At 41.4% G+C, this 20,243-nt stretch overlaps 1 protein-coding gene across 1 annotated transcript in view; it reads left to right on the top strand.

Moving 5' to 3' along the window:
- The window catches only part of tdrd9 (tudor domain containing 9), a 272,667-nt gene that overhangs the window by 210,360 nt on the left and 42,064 nt on the right, over positions 1 to 20,243 (top strand). The window contains exons 21-25 of the mRNA XM_028821874.2: positions 5,275 to 5,391; positions 5,490 to 5,597; positions 5,716 to 5,816; positions 8,606 to 8,767; positions 18,174 to 18,285. Of these exons, the coding sequence (XP_028677707.1) occupies positions 5,275 to 5,391; positions 5,490 to 5,597; positions 5,716 to 5,816; positions 8,606 to 8,767; positions 18,174 to 18,285 (600 nt within the window). The remainder of the gene's footprint in view (positions 1 to 5,274; positions 5,392 to 5,489; positions 5,598 to 5,715; positions 5,817 to 8,605; positions 8,768 to 18,173; positions 18,286 to 20,243) is intronic.

The raw sequence follows: 20,243 nt of genomic DNA, 5'->3' as shown, positions 1-20,243 counted from the left end.
CTACGGATCCTATGAGGATGGAGGGTAGGGGAGGGTTGTTGTCCATGTAAGGGAAGGAGACGGAAGGGCATAACTAGTTGGACAAGGGTGTAGGCACCGGTCCAGTCTGGTGGAAGGATATCCAGCAATTTGGACCTTCGGCACATCCACCAAACATCCGCACGTGCAGTGACTTGGGAGGTGAACCAGGTGATGGAGATATCGGCTGGCAGGGAGGAATTTGGGGTAGGGTCGATGGAAACATTATATGTGACTGAACAATAAGGAGGGGGAGGGGCACCCAGGGGAACGGCAGTTTTGTTAGAAGAGACGCGCAGAAAACAGGTATAAGCACCAAGGTAGGGTCTGAACATTGGGGAAGTCATGGGGGGGACTGGGGGAAAGAGGGTGTGTAAAGTATTGCACTTAGTATGTATAGGAGAGGGTGTAGTGAATAAATAAAGAAGGCAGGGAAAGCCAGTAGGGTCAGAAAGGTTTGTTAAGGGAAATGGGGTAGTGGCGAGATGGGGGCGAGCGGTGGCACGAGCATAGCAATCAGACTGGTTTACCTGTCGGGCTGAATAGAGGATCCATTGCAACCAGCGGTTTTGGTCACCGTACCCAGTTTCTATGGAAAAGGTGGAAGAAAGGGTAGTGATGTTCAAATAAGAAAGGTGGGTTATGGGTTTATCTGTGTTAGTGGTGTTTGGAGGCGGGTTGTTAGAGGTGGTAGAGGCAGAGATGTTGGGAGAAATGTTATGGGGGGGGTCGGTAACTATCAGGTTAAATTTTCCTAGGGGGTCTTTTCCAGAGACGTAGGCTCCTAATATGTACGTACCAGTGTCATGTGGGGAAGGGTCCTTAAGTGTGATAATGAGAGGATTACATTCTCCGGAGTCACAAGCAGAGTTAGTATGTCCCTTAATGATGGAAAAGCGATTTTTTAGATCATGGGTCATAGCCTTATGGGGTACATAACCCCAATCATGGGGGCCTGTGTTAGAAAACACCAAACCCCAACGGCTACACCAATCTTCAGCATTTGTTGGACTTGAAACACAGACATACTTATCTGACCACAACCAATCGGTTTGGCGACCGTCACCACAGTCCACAATATAGCAAAAATCTACTCTCACAGTAGTAGTGATGCCGGTGGTGAGTGAAATGTTCGGATATTTATCGTTGTTAGCCAGTTTGGCCTGATAAAGGAGCCTGTCACCTCCCGTCTGTCGTTGCCCCCCAGAAGGGACAATGAGGTACAGAGTAGGAATCATCTTCAGGTTCGCCATGGTTTACAATGAGACGCGTGGATCCAGGCAGGTAGTCCTTCAACCTTTACCGCGTGGGGAGTGGACAGCAGGACTTGGAATGGGCCTCTCCACCTTGGTTGATGCCAATGTTTCCTCCGAGTATCGCGGACCAGAATCCAGGTACCCAATGGAATAGGGGAATCTTTAACAGGCGGGCTGTCTCTCCAGGCCTGCTGCACTTGTTGATGAACCTCTTTTAGGGCGGTTCTAAGACCTGTAAGACTAGAAAGAAGATCATTGTCTACAGTATGCAAGTTCACATTTCCCACAACCATACCAATGGGCATGGGCCGACCGGTACGAATTTCAAATGGCAAAAGTCCCAATTGTCGATGTGTCCGACCCCTTAATCCCATCAGAGCTAAGGGAAGGGCATCCGGCCAAGACAGATTAGTTTGTTCGCATATTTTGGCTAATTTTAATTTTAGGGTGCCGTTGCACCGTTCGACTATGCCTCCACTTTGTGGATGATATTTACAATAGTGGTGAACATTAATTTGGAGCCAGGTGGTCAATTCATTTATGACCGTATTAACGAAATGAGTCCCATTGTCTGTTTGTAATTTCTGTGGTATACCCCATCTCGGAATGATTTCTTTGACCAAAGCTTTTGCTACTGTTTTAGCATCGTTATGTTTTGAAGGGAAAGCCTCTACCCACCGTGAGAACACATCAACAATGACCAGACAGTATCGGTAGCCCCTTGATGGAGTTAACTCAATGAAATCCATTTGCAAATGTTCAAATGGCCCCATTGGGTTAGGGGTGACGGCGGGACTTACCTGAGTGCCTTTCCCTACATTGAATTTCTGACACAAGGCACATCGTTTACAAAACTGATCTGCAAAATTCGAGAACCCAGTTACCTCCCAGGTTTTTTCTATGTCCTGTATCATGTCGTCCCTTCCTGCATGATCCAGTCCATGAGCTATTTTAGCCATTCCTGGGAAAGAAGCTTTAGGGAGGAAAGGTTTGTTAGTTTGTTTGTGGGTCCAAACACCTTCTTGAAGAGACCCTGCTTTGTTCCACTGTCTTTTTTCTGCGTCAGTGGTGGCACTCTGCAAAGAAACAACCAAGTTATCCATGTTCAGGTCCTGACTTTGCTGAAATATAGAAATCGGAGAGTTACTGTGTGCGGTTTCTTTTGCATAATAGTCAGCCAATTCGTTCCCTTTACTGACAGGATCCTGTTTACCAGTGTGTGCCTGGCATTTTACAATAGCCAATTTTGAGGGTTTGGTTATGGCATCCAGCAATGTCTCAATCAATGCCTGATGTTGTATTGGTTTGCCAGTACTGGTCTTAAAACCCCTCAATTTCCAGAGGGCCCCATGATCATGGCACACCCCAAAAGCATATCGGGAATCTGTGTAAATAGTAATTTCCTTGTCTTCGGACAATTGGCAGGCTCGGGTTAATGCTATGAGTTCGGCTGCTTGTGCACTTAAATTTGATGGGAGTCGCTTTGCTTCCAGTAGGCGGTCCCCTTGGACCACCGCATAACTGGTGGATGGAGCTCCATTTTCCAGTCTTAGTGAACAGCCGTCCACAAAAAGTGTTTCACCTGAATTTAGAGGTGTTTCCTGTAAGTCTGAGCGTGGTTTACTTATACGAGTTATTTCTTCCTGGCAGTTGTGTGGTTCTCCGTCCTCACCAGTGGGGAGTAACGTGGCAGGATTGAGAGTCGAACATCTTTCTATAGTCACGTTAGACAAGGTACATAACACATTTTGATAATGTATTACCCTAGCAGCGGTTAGATGCGAAGTTTTGGCCTGTATTAATATGGAGTGTACAGCATGAGGAACCTTAACCGTTAATGGACTCATGAGTACTATGTCGGTGCTGGCTAGAACGGCTTCAGTCGTTGCAGCCACTGCTCTTAGACAAGGGGGTAGGGCAGTTGCTACCGGGTCTAACTTTTTTGAGAAATAGGCTACTGGCCTTTGTTTATCCCCATGTAATTGTGTTAGGACTGCATTCATATATCCCCCTTTTTCGTCCACGAACAGAGTGAATGGACGAGAATAATCAGGCAATCCAAGAGCAGGGGCAGCAAGAAGAGACGCTTTTAAATTAGTGAAGGAGCGTTCAGCATCCGGAGTCCAGGTTACCCGGCCTGTCAAAGGCAAGTCAGGGGTATTGGCCAGTGTCTGGAGTGGCTGGGCCCTCTCTGAGAAATTTAAAATCCATTGTCGACAATACCCAAGAATGCCTAGGACAGACATGACTTGTTGTTTTGTGACGGGCCTAGGAAGATTTTGAATAGTGGTCACACGATCGGAGGAAAGAGCTCTCGTACCGTTAGTAATGGTGTGGCCTAAATATTTCACGGTTGTGCGAACCAATTGCAACTTAGCTTTAGAAACTTTATGTCCATTTTCTGCTAAAAACAAAAGTAATGCTCGTGTGTCTTGTTCACAGGAGACCTGTGTGTCGCTACATAACAGAATGTCATCTACATATTGAATGAGTGTGCTGCCCCCTTCTGGCCAGAAACCCTCTAAATTTTGTGCAAGTGCTTGTCCATACACACAGGGTGACTCAGTGTACCCTTGAGGCATGACAGTCCATGTCCACCGGCGGTTCTGAAAAGTGAAAGCAAACCAAAATTGAGAGTCGGGATGGACAGGAACAGAAAAGAAGGCATTGGCCAAGTCAATTACAGAGAAATATCGGGCAGAAGGGGGAATAGTGGAGAGAATGGTAGAGGGATTTGGAACAATGGGAGCCCGAGGAAAAATAGCAGCATTGACTTGGCGCAGATCTTGAACGAAACGCCATGAACCGTCAGCCTTTTTTACAGGGAGAATAGGAGAATTCACAGGTGAGTAAGAAATAGGAATAATAGCACCCCGTTTTACGAGGTCGGCATGAACAGCAGAAATACCAGCTTCCGCCTCAGGAGAGAGCGGATATTGAGCGCGATGCGGGCGGAAGGAGGATTTTTTTTTTTTTTTAAATATAAAAAGGACAGTTATCTGTAAACTGAAAATTTCCATTCCACACTGGTATGCTATTAAGTATGCCGGTATTCAACAGCAAGAAATAGCGCTTGCTAACAATTAACCTTTGCATCATCCTTGAACTTCGCCACAATTTTTCATTTTCATTTCACAAAAATATCATGTCTTTGTTTTTTTATCCTGTCCAGGACACTGCCCAATCTTCAGTTATCCATCCACCTAGATTGACTGTGGTGCTATTTGCTTGGCCTGTCAGTCATTTGTGATGCATCCTTCATTATGCTTAAAGCCCCCTGTCAGGGCAACACAGAGCATGTACATTGGCATAATATTAATAAATATTGATTTTTTTATTTATTTTTTTTAATGAAAATACTTGTCAGCTAATATTCTTTTTTCTGTAATAGCACATTTCAGGTAAATGATTTTTACCCCTAAATATTGATTATAGAAATATGTACTGCCTTAGATTTAGACCAAATTTTTGCTTTTTATCTAAATGGGAAATATTGTTTTTGTTAATGAGTGAGTGAATGAGTCAGTCAACTTTGTATTAAATATTTCGATTTGTGAATGCATGTAAGGTTCTCCTGCAACCCTAAACTGTATGTGCTGGATAGAAAATGAAAGCATGCTTGGACAGACTTGTCTACCTTTTAGGGAGAATACATGCAATATACAACAGGTTGCTGGCCTATCACAGAGCATACTCACATATGCATACCTACTAGTACTTCAGAGGCATCAGTTAACTGAACCCAATAATTTCCTGAGGAACTCTTCAAAGGAATTTGATTTCTTGCTTGCCAAATCATTAACAGCAATAAATGTTACATGAGGGTGGTTTCTGTTTTCATATTTAATTTTTGTAATTGCAGCAGACTAGATAAACAGCTGGCTTGGCATTTTGGTGCGGTCAGTTCATGCTGTTTGGGTATCCTTTAGTATGAAATAATTTGAAATGTAGTAGTTTCAACTTTGGCAATTCAGAGGATCACACTTTTTGTTTTATATAGGTGGCAGAGCTGTTTGAAGATCTAAAAGAGCGTGTGGCTCAGTTTAATATGCTTACTGAAGATGACACACTCAGTCTGAGCTATGAGCAAACCAACAAGCAAAAGTTCATATTACAGGTATTTTTTTTTTTTTTAAGTAATATTCTTTGAAACTTGGTTTAATGGGGAGGGTGAAATTCTGTGGTCTAATGGTTTATTTCCTGTTATATTCACAGGTTGTGATTGCAGGATCTTTTTACCCAAATTATTTTACTCTTGCAGCAATTGATGAACAGTTGGCTACCAAAGAAATGTCAGGATGCAACCCAGTGACCACAGTGATGGTCTGTAGTTTTATTAGTAAAAACAGTCTATTCTGTTTTCAGCTTATTGAAGTGAATACCTGAAGTTAATTTGTTTTTCATGTTGTTTCTGCTCACACTTTTGTTCCTAACTCTACAGTTAAGAAATATTCCTCAGTATGGATTTTTATATTATAAGCAGCTTCAGTCTTTATTTAGGCAGTGTGGCCAAGTGAAATCCATCATGTATGAACATTCTCGGTGAGTGTTGACTTGCGTTGACTTACTTTGTCTTACCTGCTGTTTTGTATGGTGTTTAAAAATTTTTGCTCAGAAGTGGCCACCTATCTAAACTTTTAGGCCGATTCATTCTTAGTAACGTCCATCATGCACCGGTAGTCCCAATAATGATGCACATATAACTTAATTCAATTCATTTTATGTTTGTAAGCATAAAGTTTATATATGAAAACTTGTACTGCTTTCTAAGCACAGAGTGCAGTTGCACAAGACTGTGACAAGTCCTCAATTAAAATGCAGATAGAGATTTTACATATTAATGCTAGAATCAGTACGCATAAACACACATTTGTTTAAACACACAGAGAACAAATAGAAACTGATTAAAATAAATGGAAAGAAACAATATCTTTTTATTAATTGTTGAGCTATAGCAAGATGAGGACAGAGGAGAGGAAAACAAAAGCTCCAGTCAGCAGCATCCCTGGGAGGAAAAAGAAACCTCTGCAACCCCCCGGGGGCCGGGCGGGCCCCCCCGCCCCACATTTCAATTAAAATATAGAACTTCCAATACAAAGGCATTATCTTGTAGATCTGGGCCAACTTGCCACCTACCCTTTCAGGTTATTCTATAGCAGTCTGTGCAGGCTGTCCAATCTGATGAAAGAACATCTCCATCAGATGATTCCAGTGTTCTGAAATAACTTTGCCACTGACAGGAGAACATCTTGGCAGTACAGCACTGGCACCAAGTGTCTCATCAAGATTCTGAAAAGTGAAACAGAGTACAGAAACAAGGGTTAGTAACAGTTTATAAATACTGTATTGTAAGTAATGGGAATCTATGGAAATCTCCTCCTCAAAATTGTGCAAAGTCAATGTGATATTTTTAATTCAAAATCCCTTAACCACTCCTAATGACACACAACCTTCAGCAACTCAAGACCGTTTCTTTGCAAGGCAATTTTATAGAATGTTTAAAGTTTCTAGCCAAATTGCACACTATGTATCAATTCAGGATACATGGAAGTTTTTGCTTCTTGAGTACTGCAGATAAAATACTTAAATGGATTTCTAATAAAAATAAAAAAATATTTAATATACAGGATGCAGAGCTCAATATGATTTTCATGTATCTTCTAATTTGACAGCTTTACTTATTTTGCATTCATCAGTACTGCAAGCTGTACTTAAAAACCTTTCAAAATAGACATTGATAATACCTGTTAAGCCAAAGTGTACATGGAATCATAAGTGCATTTGTTCTGTTGCCTTAAATAAACAATAGGTAATATTGGTTTTGTTCAAGATACATGTAAGAAAATATACACAGGATTGTCAAAGCTCCTATGACACTTTAAATATCTGTGAAAGGGCAATGAGTTAATCCTCTTTTCCACAGACTGAATGGAATCTGTGTTGTTGCTCTTCAGGGTAAGACGCTCATCTACTGTTCCATTATTAGATTTATCAGAGTAGCTGAGAATTACAGGTAGGATCCTTTGGTAGAAGCATGATTTCTTATTCTTCTTTATAAAACTTGGAACAATCACTCTCATCTGCCATTTTCAAAGTACTGTGTTTGGCTTCCTTGCAGTACTGCAGATCTTGTGTTAACCAAGATGTCTCCATAATATGTAGGTCTTGCAGCTTTTTCAGACAGATCCCATCTACCTCAGCAGCCTCTCCACTTTTTGAAGGTTTTTAATCATTGCAGTGACCTCAACTGGAGAAACTTGACCAAATCTAATGATTATGCCTCCTCAGGAAAAAAAAATATCAGGCTTGGATGTTTCTTCTCATTCAAGTGATATCCCCAATTGAGATAAACCTTTCCTCATTGTTTAAGAGAAAAGAATATGTGATGTGTGCCTTCCTCAGTCGTTGATTTGCTAGAAACTATTCTGTCTGAAGACTTGCACTCCAGACAGGTTTGCCCATATTACATTTTTACAAGGGGAGGTCCCAGTAAGACTTTTTTTGTGGTGGGTCTAAATAAATTTTAAGACAACCTCATCTGGTAGATGGGTAATGAGACCTGGGGGTGGAGTTTTCCAAGGAGCTTGGGTAACCTCATCAGTCTGCTTCCCCAAAACAATTGTGTGGATATAGATTATAGTTAAGAAATTGGCAGATTTATATGTACTAGTGTTCGTTTCTTAATGTGTTTGGAGTTACTTTTAATTTGCCAGCTGTTATGAACATAATCTGATTCAAAATGATTCTTGAATAATATTTTACTAAATTAAAAAAAATTGTACAGTATAACAAACTGAAAGTCAGTACTGTACATTGTCCACTGTACTTTGAAAGCAAACTTGTAATTCTTGAACTTGTATATGGTATGTTCTCTTAATTCCCAGAGCCAAAGTTAGGGTTTTAGTTTATAGTTGGAGGCACATTCTATTTGACTATGTGTGGCAAATTCCTTAACCTCTGGAAACAATTGTAAAATATGCATACAAATTGATTCTGCCTTTATATTCTTGTCTTTAAAGGTAATGTCATTATGTATGAGTCTGTCCCTTTAAGAATGTTACCTAGAGTACTATGTCATTCAACCCGATAAGTGAATTGAGACAGATGAATTAACTGAAGTGGTCTGTTTTTTTAATTATACCATGATGTGAACTTTTGACCATGTCACTCATTCTTAATTGACTGTTTTCATAAGCTTCTAAATATTGTGAAACAAATTAGGTAAACTGAATGTTTTTATAGCTTTCTGGTTAGGGTTAAGAAAACTGCACAATCTAATTGCGGAAGATTAGTTATTTTTGTATATTGATTAGCTTTACCATCTTTTACAGTGCCTATGTGGAGTTCTTTCGAAACAGTGTCAAATCCACAAATGCGCACACAGAAGTGAGTCTGGCGCTAAGAATGAGTCAGCTTTATAGTCAGTTGGAACTTTTTGTCCATCCAATAAAGGAAATTGACACTAAAACAGACGGAAGAGTCATCTCTGGCAGGTACATTACTCATTATTCTAAAGCAAACAAAAATAACCAGATTGCTTTTGTGTGTTCTTAATAAAAAAATGTGAAATTAAAGTGGTGCCATCTTTAACTGCCTTTCAGCCAATTAGATTTGAAATATTCAGATGAAGTTTGAAATGTTTTACAGAACTATACAAAAGCGTTGATTTTTTTTTTTTATTTTCTTGATTTTATTAAAATCAAATAACATTCCATAAAAAAAATATAACAAAAAGGTTCTAAACAAATCAACCCCCACCCCTGAGAAGGAGAGCTAGGCTAGCAGTGTAAAACTTTGCTAATAAAGATAAGTGAATAGATAAATTAATAAAAATAAAAGGAGTGAAAGAGGGGAGAGAACCTGCTTCCTCAGTTTAAACGCTTATTCTAAAATGTTATTGATTACTTCCTGCCAGGTTTTGAAAAAGCTTTGTACAGATCCTCTAAGTGCGAATTTGTTTTTTTTTCCAGTTTCAAATAGTATATAACATCAGTTACCCATTGACTTAGAATAGGTGAGTTAGGATTCTTCCAATTGAGCAAGATGAGTCTTGATAACGACTAGGTAAGTCTCGTCACGCCAGTAGTGTAATAAAGGCAATTACAGTTTGTTTGTCCTACACCACTTTAAGCCTAGAAGACTGAGACCAGAAATCTTTTGAAATTCTGTTAGTGCTTTTAGGACTGCAGGCACCGTATTTTTTGGATCTGATATATACAGTACCATATCATCTGCATATAGAGAAACTTTTTCTGTTCCAGTCCTTCTCTGATAATCCCATTTATCACAATAGCATTTCGACAATGAATTTCCAGTGGCTCAATGGCAATTGCAAAAAGCAGTGGAGACAAGGGGCATCCTTGTCTGGTACCACGCTCTAGTTTAAAGTAGTCTGAATTAATGTTTGCTAATACAAAGTGAAGCTTCTGGATTGGTATACAGTAGTTTGATCCATGCTCAAATGTTCAGGCCAAACCCAAACCTGGTATGGAATGGTATGGTTCCATTCAACTATGTCAAATGCTTTTTTTGCATCCAATGATATGTCCAGGGTGTTTGACTTTGTTGGTGAATATATTCATTAAACAGGCGTCAAAGATTGGAAGCTGTCTGCCTTTAATAAATCCAGTTTAGTCTTGTAATATTACCGAAGGCAGCACTTTCTCCATCCTTCTAGCTAGGACTTTAGAGAGTATCTTAACATCGTTAATTCAGAAGTGAGATTGGTCTGTATGATGCACATTGCAATAAGTACTTATTTTGTTTAGGAAAGATGGTAATTAATGCTTGGCGAAAAGTTTGAGGTAGAATTTTATTTTCTCTAGCTTCTGTAAATGTTGCTAATAGAATGGGAGCTAGCCAAGTTAAGAATTTCTTATAAAATTCGGCAGGGCAGGCATCAGGGCCTGCTGCTTTCCCACTCAGAAGTGAGTTTATAGCATCTAGTACAGGGCTGGCAAACTCCAGTCCTGGAGTGCCGCAGTGGCTGCAGGTTTTCATTCTAACCATCTTATCTTCTTCATTCATTTTTGCTGCTAATGAACTTCTTTTGCCTTAATTTTAATTAACTTGATTCAGGCCCCTTAGTTGTTTCTTTTGAATTTCCAGTGCCCAGTTCCCAAGACGCACATACTGAGGTCTGTCTTTAAGATAGTCCACGATCCATGCCACTAGGTATGAATCTAATCCCATCTCTGTCAGCTTGTCCCTAAGGAGCAGAGGTTGGATTGTGTTGAAGGCGCTAGAGAAGTCTAGAAACATAATTCTTACAGCACCACTGCCTCTGTCCAAGTGAGAGAGGGATCGGTGTAGCATATAGATGATGGCATCTTCCGCTCCCACCTTCTCCTGATATGCAAACTGCAGAGGGTCAAGGGCGTGTTAAACCTGTGGCCTAAGATGGTGAAGCAGCAGCCTCTCCATGGTCTTCATCACATGTGATGTCAGAGCAACAGGCCGAAAGTCATTCAGCTCACTAGGACGTGATACCTTTGGGACTGGGGTGATACAAGATGTTTTCCAAAGCCTCGGGACTCTCCCCTGTTCCAGGCTCAGGTTGAAGATGCGCTGTAGAGGACCCCCCAGCTCCGATGCACAGACCTTCAGCAGTCGTGGCGATACTCCATCTGGACCCGCTGCTTTGCTGGCACGAAGTTTCCTCAGCTCTCTGCTCACTTGCGCTGTTGTAATTATGGGTGGGGATGTCTTTCCTATGCTGGTATCAGCAGAAGGATGTGTGGAGGGTGCAATACTCCGAGGTGAGAGTGAGAGTGGGTTAGGGTGGTCAAACCTGTTAAAGAAGTTGTTCATTTGGTTTGCTCTCTTCACGTCTCTCTCAATGGTGGTACCCCGCTTCGAGCTGCAGCCAGTGATGATCTTCATCCCATCCCACACTTCCTTCATGCTGTTATTCTGCAACTTCTGCTCCAGCTTTCTCCTGTACTGCTCCTTCGCCGCCCTGAGCTGGACTCGGAGTTCCTTCTGCACGCGCTTGAGCTCATGCTGATCACCGCCTTTAAAAGCCCTTTTCTTCTGATTCAAAAGGCCCTTGATGTCACTTGTAATCCATGGCTTGTTGTTAGCATAGCAGCGTACTGTTCTTACTGGAACTACAATGTCCATACAGAAGTTGATGTAGTCAGTAGTGCAGTCAACAACTTCCTCAATGTTCTCACTATGAGATCCCTGCAGGATATCCCAGTCTGTAGTTCCAAAACATTCTCTCAGAGTATTCTCAGCCTCCGGGGTCCACTTCCTGAATGATCGTGTGGTTACAGGTAGGACTCTAACTTTTGGTTTATAGTGAGGCAGAAGCAGAACCAGGTTATGATCTGCTTTCCCAAGCGCAGGCAGCAGGGTGGCGCTGTATGCATCTTTAACGTTTGCATACAGTAAATCAATAGTCTTATTTCTCTGGGTGTTACAGTCCACATACTGGGAGAATGTAGGTAATGTTTTGTCCAGCGTCACAGGATTGTTTGCATCTAGAGGCGCTGCTGAGTTTCTGGAAGCAGTTGGCACTGCCCAACTAACAGATGCTAAATTACTATTTCTTCCACTAAGTTAAATTCCACAATTAACTCTGCACTGGTCATAGTCCTTTTGAAGCCAAGTAGGACCTCAACAAAATGAACTAATTTTTGTCCTAGTTCCTTGATGAACAAAGATGCCAGGTTACTGGCAAAGATTTTTGCAGTGTCAGTTTTAGATCCTAAACCTTACCCATTATAGTGTTTGGTTGAGCAACAGGTATAATTGAATAGATGGACCAAAAAGTGAGTAGTAAGTGTAATGTAACTAGTTTTGTCATTGTAAGTAATACATTTAAAAGTAAGTAATTGTATTCAGTATATATATGATGTTTGGTATCTTAGGATTGCATCTAGACTGGTTACACTTTAACTAAGACATGGTCTCGGCATTAATGGCCATTGCAGGACTGTTTTGTCTTTCCAAAATAAACTTTTTTACAACTGAATTATACATGTTTCCAAACCATTTCGACTTCGGAATAAAGCACCTGTAAGTGTCAAAGTTATGGGTTTCAGTGAGATTTGTTGCCTTGTTTATTATCCCCATATAATCTACATTTTTTATGTGAAGTATTTCAAAGAGCACAGAATGTGGAAGTCAAGGGTTTCTTTAGAAGCTATAGTATTTATCATTACCAGTCTTCTATGCTGTAGATGTGATACATGGTGTGTGCATTAAAAGGTTCTTCTTTGGCTGGTACTGTTCTTTCTCCAGAAGGAGTTTTCATTTCGCATTTCATTGCATGTGTTGCTTATAATGACCATCTAAAGTTGTTGAGGTGCAATCAAGTCATTTTATGTTGTACATCCTGTACTAAGGAAAGCATTTTAAGTTAAAGACCGAAATAGCATGTTCCAGAACTCTAAATCCACATGGTTGCCTAAGATTTTTAGCTGGAGTATTTTATTGCAGGTGTTGATCATTTTTGTTATGAGATTATTGATACTTTTGCTTGAACAATACAAAGACATTTGCATCCTTCTAGAGATCTGTAACTGTAATAATGTTGTCCTAATGTGCTTAACCTGCTTGGCTTTAACCCCGAGTATGACTCAGCTTGAAATTCTATACAAAATCAATTTTTCCCTTGTTAGACTCGTCGCTATGTTTAACGACTCGCTTTATGGTGTGGGATGGTATTCTGTTGCTTTCTAGTAATTATGAATATTTCTATGCTTCAAGAGAGCGGTGGTGCGTTAAACCAAAACACAATGGGAAATGAGTAGCTGTATAGCCTGTTGGTGGTGGTGGTTTTTTTCTTCTTCTTTAAGGTCAAGCTGAAAATGAACCATTGTTTGTTTGAATTGCGAGATAGTGATGATGATGTGGTCATCGGCCTTTGACACGGACAGTGAAGCTGACACCTGTGTGCCAGCAAAGCAGCGGGTCCAGATGGAGTATCGCCATGACTGCTGAAGGCTTGTGCGTTGGAGCTGGGGAGTCCTCTACAGCGCATCTTCAACCTGAGCCTGGAATAGGGGAAAGTCCCGAGGCTTTGGAAAACATCTTGTATCACCCCAGTCCCAAAGGTATCACATCCTAGTGAGCTGAATGACTTCCGGCGTGTCGCTCTGACGTCGCATGTGATGAAAACCATGGAGTGGCTGCTGCTTCACCACCTGAGGCCACAGGTCCGCCACGCCCTTGACCCTCTTTAGTTTGCATACCCAGGAGAAGGTGGGAGCGGAGGATGCCATCATCTACATGTTACAACGATCCCTCTCCCACTTGGACAGAGGCAGTGGTGCTGTAAGAATTATGTTTTTGGACTTCTCTAGCGCCTTCAGCACTATCCAACCTCTGCTCCTCAGGGAAAAACTGGCAGAGATGGGAGTAGATTCATACCTGGTGGCATGGATCGTGGACTATCTTGAAGACAGACCTCAGTATGTGCGTCTTGGGAACTGCAGGTCTGACATTGTCGTAGCAACACAGGAGCGCCACAGGGGACTGTACTTTCTCCAGTTCTGTTTAGCCTATATACATTGGACTTCCAATACAACTCAGAGTCCTGCCACGTGCAAAAGTTTGCTGATGACACTGCTATCGTGGGCTGCATCAGGAGTGGGCAGGAGGAGGAGTATAGGGACCTAATCAAGGACTTTGTTAAATGGTGCAACTCAAACCACCTACACGTGAACACCAGCAAAACCAAGGAGCTCATGGTGGATTTTAGGAGGCCCAGGCTCCTCATGGACCCCGTGATCATCAGAGGTGACTGTGTGCAGAGGGTGCAGACCTATAAATAAATACCTGGGAGGGCAGCTGGATGATAAATTGGACTGGACTGCCAATACTGATGCTCTGTGTAAGAAAGGACAGAGCCGACTATACTTCCTTAGAAGGCTGGCGTCTTTCAACATCTGCAATAAGATGCTGCAGATGTTCTATCAGACGGTTGTGGTGAGCACCCTCTTCTACATGGTGATGTGCTGGGGAGGCAGCATGAAGAAGGACGCCTCACAACTGGACAAACTGGTGAGGAAGGCAAGCTCTATTGTTGGCATGGAGCTGGACAGTTTGACATCTCGTGGCAGAGAGACGGGCACTGAGCAGGCTCCTGTCAATAATGGAGAATCCACTGCATCTACTGAACAGTATCCTCTCCAGACAGAGGAGCAGCTTCAGCGACAGACTGCTGTCACTGTCCTGCTCCACTGTCAGACTGAGGAGATCGTTCCACCCCCCACACTATGCAACTCTTCAGTTCCACCCTGGGGGGTAAATGTTAATATTATTCAAAGTTATTGTCTGTCTGTCTACATGCATTGTTATCACTCTTTAATATTGTTTTTTATTAGTAAGCTACTGCTGGAGTATGTGAATTTCCCCTTGGGATTAATAAAGTATCTATCTGTCTATCTAGATTCTGACCTACCCAGTTTTTGATGTTTCTGTTTTGTGTTCCCTTGATACTACTGCTGGCAATACTATACCTTCTTGCTGCACATTTACAGGTTAACCATGTGTTTTGGCAAGAATAGTCAATATGTTGTGTCTTCATCATCTGTGCTGTCCCTGTTGGACCATTTGCTTGACCAAGGTTACTATATAATGTTGGACAATTTCAATGCCTCACGTGAATTGCTTGAGATTTTACTTCAAAGAAAACTGATGCCTATGGAACTGTACGGCTGAACTGTCATGATATGCTCAGTGACTCCAGTTGTGTGAGCATGTCAAGCTGCAGCATAGTTCAATAGCTGTGTGGTAAAAAGGAAAAATGATTGCAGTTAAGTGGAAGGATAAGAGAGATGTCTGCCTGCTAAGCACTGTTCACAATGCTGAAACTGTTGATATTCGTGTCACAAAAAAATGTGGAAGTCCATAAGCCTTGCACTGCGGTAGCCTACAATAACACAAGGGATACCTCAAAGTGCAGATAAGGCCCTGACATGTTAGCCTGTTTTGCACAAGCAACAGAATAAAAAAATCACACAGTTCTGACATCTGCTTGCATAAGTGCCAATGTGTGCTGGTCACTGTTTCAAAGCATAGATAGATACTTTATTAATCCCAAGGGGAAATTCACATACTCCAGCAGCAGCATACTGATAAAGAACAATATTAAATTGAGTGATAACAATGCAGGTATACAGACAGACAATAACTTTGAATAATGCTAACGTTTCAAAGCTGAGATGCAGACCTATATCACTGTTTGCAATATCAGTTCAGCCAAGGGACCAGTACATCTGCAGCTTCCTTAGTTTTTACGTTTCCAGTTTATTTTGTTACTACAAACTATCCATTTCTTCTTTGGGCTTCATTTTATGAATATTTCTTACATTGAATCTCTTCACGCACACATGTCAAAGCCACCCTCACCTGTTTCCCCCTCAACAACAATACCTTCTGTCAACTTGTTTTCCAATCTGGGAAAGGTCATGTAATCACCCGATCATTCTTATTTCAGCACTGTCTAGCTTTGCTACATGTTATTCCTTCACTTTCTACATATTTTCTAGAAAATACTGGAAAGATTAAAAAAAAAAACACACACACACTAAAGTATCAGTGAAATCATTTTATGATGTAATACATAGTCCACTTTATAATAGAGTTATTGTCAGAAAAGCAGAATGAAGTTTCACTTTCTTGTTTTAAGACAATGGACAATGGATTAAAGGTTATGATAAAGTTCTCCCAGATACATACAGGAACTAGACTGAGCCAGTCCCGAGTTCTTAAGACCTGTGTTGATCAACCTTCTGCTCCAGGAATATCGCTGGTGTGGAAAACATTGTGCATTGTTCTAAAGAAGCAGACATCTCTTCTCCTAATGACTACAGACCTAGCACTTACAGTATGTCATATATCATCAGGACCTTTAAGAGACTGGTCCTGGACTATGCGAGTCCTTCTGTGGTAGACCACTTGAACCCACTGCAGTTTGCCTATTGAACTAAGATTGGAGTGAAGGATTCAATTATCTGTCTGCTCCAACAAGGTTTATTTTTCTTCTTTCAGCTGCTCCCATTAGGGGTTGCCACAGTGAATCATCTTTTTCCATATCCTCATGTCCTCTGCATCTTGCTCTATTTCACCCACCACCTGCATGTCTTCTCTCACCACATTCATAAACCTTCTCTTAGGCCTTCCTCTTTTCCTCTTACTTGGCAGATCCATCCTTAGCATCATTTTCTCTATCTATTCATCATCTCTCTTCTGCACGTGTCCAAACCAACCCAATCTTGCCTCTCTGACTTTGTCTCCAGACTGTCTCCGTCTCCTGCTTTCTGGCCAGTGCCACCGTCTCCAGCCCATGTAATGTAGCTGGTCTCACTACTGTCCTGTAGTCCTTCCCTTTCATTCTTGCTGATACCCGCCTTTCACAAATCAGACTGCTCCAACATTTTTATTCCTACCTAAATAAGACTTTATCCACACATACCAGAGTATTTTTTTTAAAATGGGAGTTTTGCTTCTTTTTTTTTTATTAAAAAAAAAAACATCCACACTTGCACAGTTTTTAAAAAGTCTCCATTCACATGAAAATGCAAAAATCCACTGTCAAGAGCACAAAGCAGGCATAGATAACAAAAGGGAATGTCATGTAGGTTAATGTACATCCTGCTTTTGTATTCAGATGTATGTTCAGCACAGGTGCCATGAACAGTACCCAGCCATTTCACTACAATGTCAATAAATGAACACTTGTAAACGCAGGTGGTTTGTATGCTAAGAGAAAATCTCCCCTTTTCAAATAATCCATGGAATTGCATGAGTCCTGGTGAAACCATTATACAAGTTTCTTTGGAGTCAGTGACAGCTAATTTTATATATACATGGCCCAAGTGGGCTGCAATTTCTTCACACACTTGCCTTACTATTTTGGAAACCACCTGTCTTGACAACCGAAAGGCGTTTGCCATCATGCATAATCTCCCCTTGTCTGCTACACAGTAGAGTGTGCAGGCAACTTTTTTGACAACACTGAAAGGCGATCTAATTATAGTTGTCTTTGGTTCGATGAGCAGGAGAAGTAGCTCACTCTAAGAGAACAGTGATGTCCTTGACAAATGAAAATTCTCTTCAGCACCAACCATTGTTGCTCAAAAGATCACTGGACCACCACAAGGAACAGCCGTGTCTCCTTTCCAATTTACTCTGTACATTAAATATGTTACATCAGGTCATATAAATATAATACCAGGCCATATCATTTATAGAAAGTCTCGGGTCATTCTGCCTTAAGTAGTGTGTTGATAAAGGGGATGAGACGGATTATAGGAGTCTGGTGGAGAAATTTGTTTCTTAGTGCAGAAAGAATTGTCTGCAACTTAACATCAGCAAAACCAAGAACTGGTTATTGGTTTATTCTCCACCAAACGAACTTTAAGTTCAGTAATTATTCAGAGGAATAGGGTGGGCGGATTTCACATCAATGAAAGGTTGGACCAGATTTGTTACACAGAGGAACTATATAAGGACGAGCAGAGCAGGCTATTTTTAAATAGGAGACTGCATTTCATTAATGTGGGTAGTGACATCCTTCACATCTTCTATAACTCTGTGATGGGCAGTGTGATTTTTCTATGCTGTTGTGTGCTGGGCTGGCAACATCACTTCAAGAGACATCGTCTGAATTAACAGCTAAATAATAGGGCAGGCTCAATTATATGATTCACTATTGACCTTGTGGAGGTAGTAAAGGAGAAAATGAAAACAAAATTGGGTGTCGTCATGAACAGTGCTGCATATCCTCTCTCTGACATACTAATAAATGCTACTGGGACTCCTTCATACCAACAGCACTAGGCCTGCATAATGCCTCACTGGGACTGTCGAGTCAGAAATTTTCTTTTTAGTCATTCTGGGGTGTTTATCTGTCTATTAGCAGTGTTTTTTCTTGTTTTATTCCAGGATTATAGCAGATTTACAAAGTAATATTGTGTATCCAGTAGCCATCTTGGCTTCTGCCACTGACATACCTCAGTTGCCACCCAGTCCCATGTTCACTGTTAACATCTGTGAGGTAAGTTGTTTTTTGTTTTTTTTTGTAATTGCCAGAACTGAAATCTTATGATTGACACCAAGGCTCCTGTATTTCTTTTAACTTTTAAGATCTGAAATGAAAATGTAATATTTTTAATTATATTAAGTAATTTCTTTCATGTTTCTTTTTAAAATGTGGTCTGTGTTTTCACATATTCTTACAGCATGAAAAAGTGTTATTATTATTATTACATAAAATTATTAGTGGAGAGAAAAAACAGATTTCCAGATTTAATATCTTACAAATTTAGTAACTAGTTTAAATCTTAATTACAGACTTATAAAATTAATTATTTTTAAAGTGATTTTCTAATAATATTGTCAGATAACCTCAGGTACTCTTAAAAATATATATGTGTATGTGTGTATGTTTGTGTGTGTGTATAATATACTGCTCAAAAAAACTGAAGGAACACTTTTTAATCTGAGTATAGCATAAGGTTGGTGAAATTTCTGGGATATTGATCTGGTCAGTTAAGTAGCAGAGGGGGTTGTTAATCAGTTTCAGCTGCTTTGGTGTTAATGAAATTAACAACAGGTGCACTAGAGGGGCAACAATGAGACGACCCCCAAAACAGGAATGGTGTAACAGGTGGAGGCCACTGATATTTTTCCCTCCTAATCTTTTCTGACTTTTTTTTCACAAGTTTTGCATTTAGCTACAGTTTGTGTCCCCACTGGTAGCAAGAGGCGATACCTGGACCCTACAGAGGTTGCACAGGTAGTCCCAACTTTTCCAGGCTAGCACATTAATCCATGCCATTGCCAGAAGGTTTGCTGTGTCTCCCAACACAGTCTCAAGGGCATGGAGGAGATTCCAGGAGACAGGCAGTTACTCTAGGAGAGCTGGACCGGTTCATAGAAGGTCCTTAACCCATCAGCATTAATGGTATCTGCTCCTTTGGGCAAGGAGGAACAGGATGAGCACTGCCAGAGCCTACAAAATGACCTCCAGCAGGCCACTGGTGTGAATGTGTCTGACCAAACAATCAGAAGCAGACTTCATGATGGTGGCCTGAGGGCCCGACGTCCTCTAGTGGGCCCTGTGCTTACTGCCCGGCACCGTGGAGCTCGACTGGCATTTGCCATAAAATACCAGAATTGGCAGGGCCACCACTGGCGCCCTGTGCTTTTCACAGGTGAGAGCAGGCTCACCCTCAGCACATGTGACAGACTTGAAAGGGTTTGCAGAAGCCTTGGAGAACTTTATGCTGCCTGTAATATTGTTCAGCATGACCGTTTTTTTTGGGGGGGGGGGGGGAGGGCATATCCATGGAGGGATGCACAGACCTCTACAGACTAGACAACGGCACCTTGACTACCATTAGGTATCGGGATGAAATCCTTGGACCCATTGTCAGACCCTATGCTGGTGCAGTGGGTCCTGGGTTCCTCCTGGTGTACGATAATGCCCGGCCTCATGTGGTGAGAGTGCAGGCAGTTCCTGGAGGATGAAGGAATTGATACGATTGACTGGCCCCCATGCTCACTCTCCTGACCTAAATCCAATAAAACACCTCTGGGACATTTTGTTTCGGTCCGTCTGATGCCACCAGGTTGCACTTCAGACTGTCCAGGAGCTCAGTGATGCCCTGGTCCAGATCTGGGAGGTGATCTCCCAGGACACCATCTGTCGTCTTATTAGGAGCATGGCCCTGCCAACGAAGTTGTCAGGCATGCATGCAAGCACAGTTGAGGGGCAACATATAAACTGCCAAGTACGATTTGGATTTGCTGCAATGAAATTTCGGCAAAATGGACTAGCCTGCCGCATCATTTTTCACTTTGATTCTTGGGGTGTCTTTGAATTCAGCCCTCTGTAGGTTGGTAATTTTCATTTCCATCAAAGAATGTGAAATCCTTTCATTCCTAACACATTACCCAGTCCATATCAGTAGAGATGTGTTTTCAAAGTGTTCCTTTAATTTTTTGAGCGGT

Source organism: Erpetoichthys calabaricus, chromosome 16, assembly GCF_900747795.2.
Source record: "Erpetoichthys calabaricus chromosome 16, fErpCal1.3, whole genome shotgun sequence".
Taxonomy (NCBI): domain Eukaryota; kingdom Metazoa; phylum Chordata; class Cladistia; order Polypteriformes; family Polypteridae; genus Erpetoichthys; species Erpetoichthys calabaricus.
The sequence above is the reverse complement of the archived record's forward strand: the minus strand, read 5'-3'. Positions and strand labels throughout refer to the sequence as shown.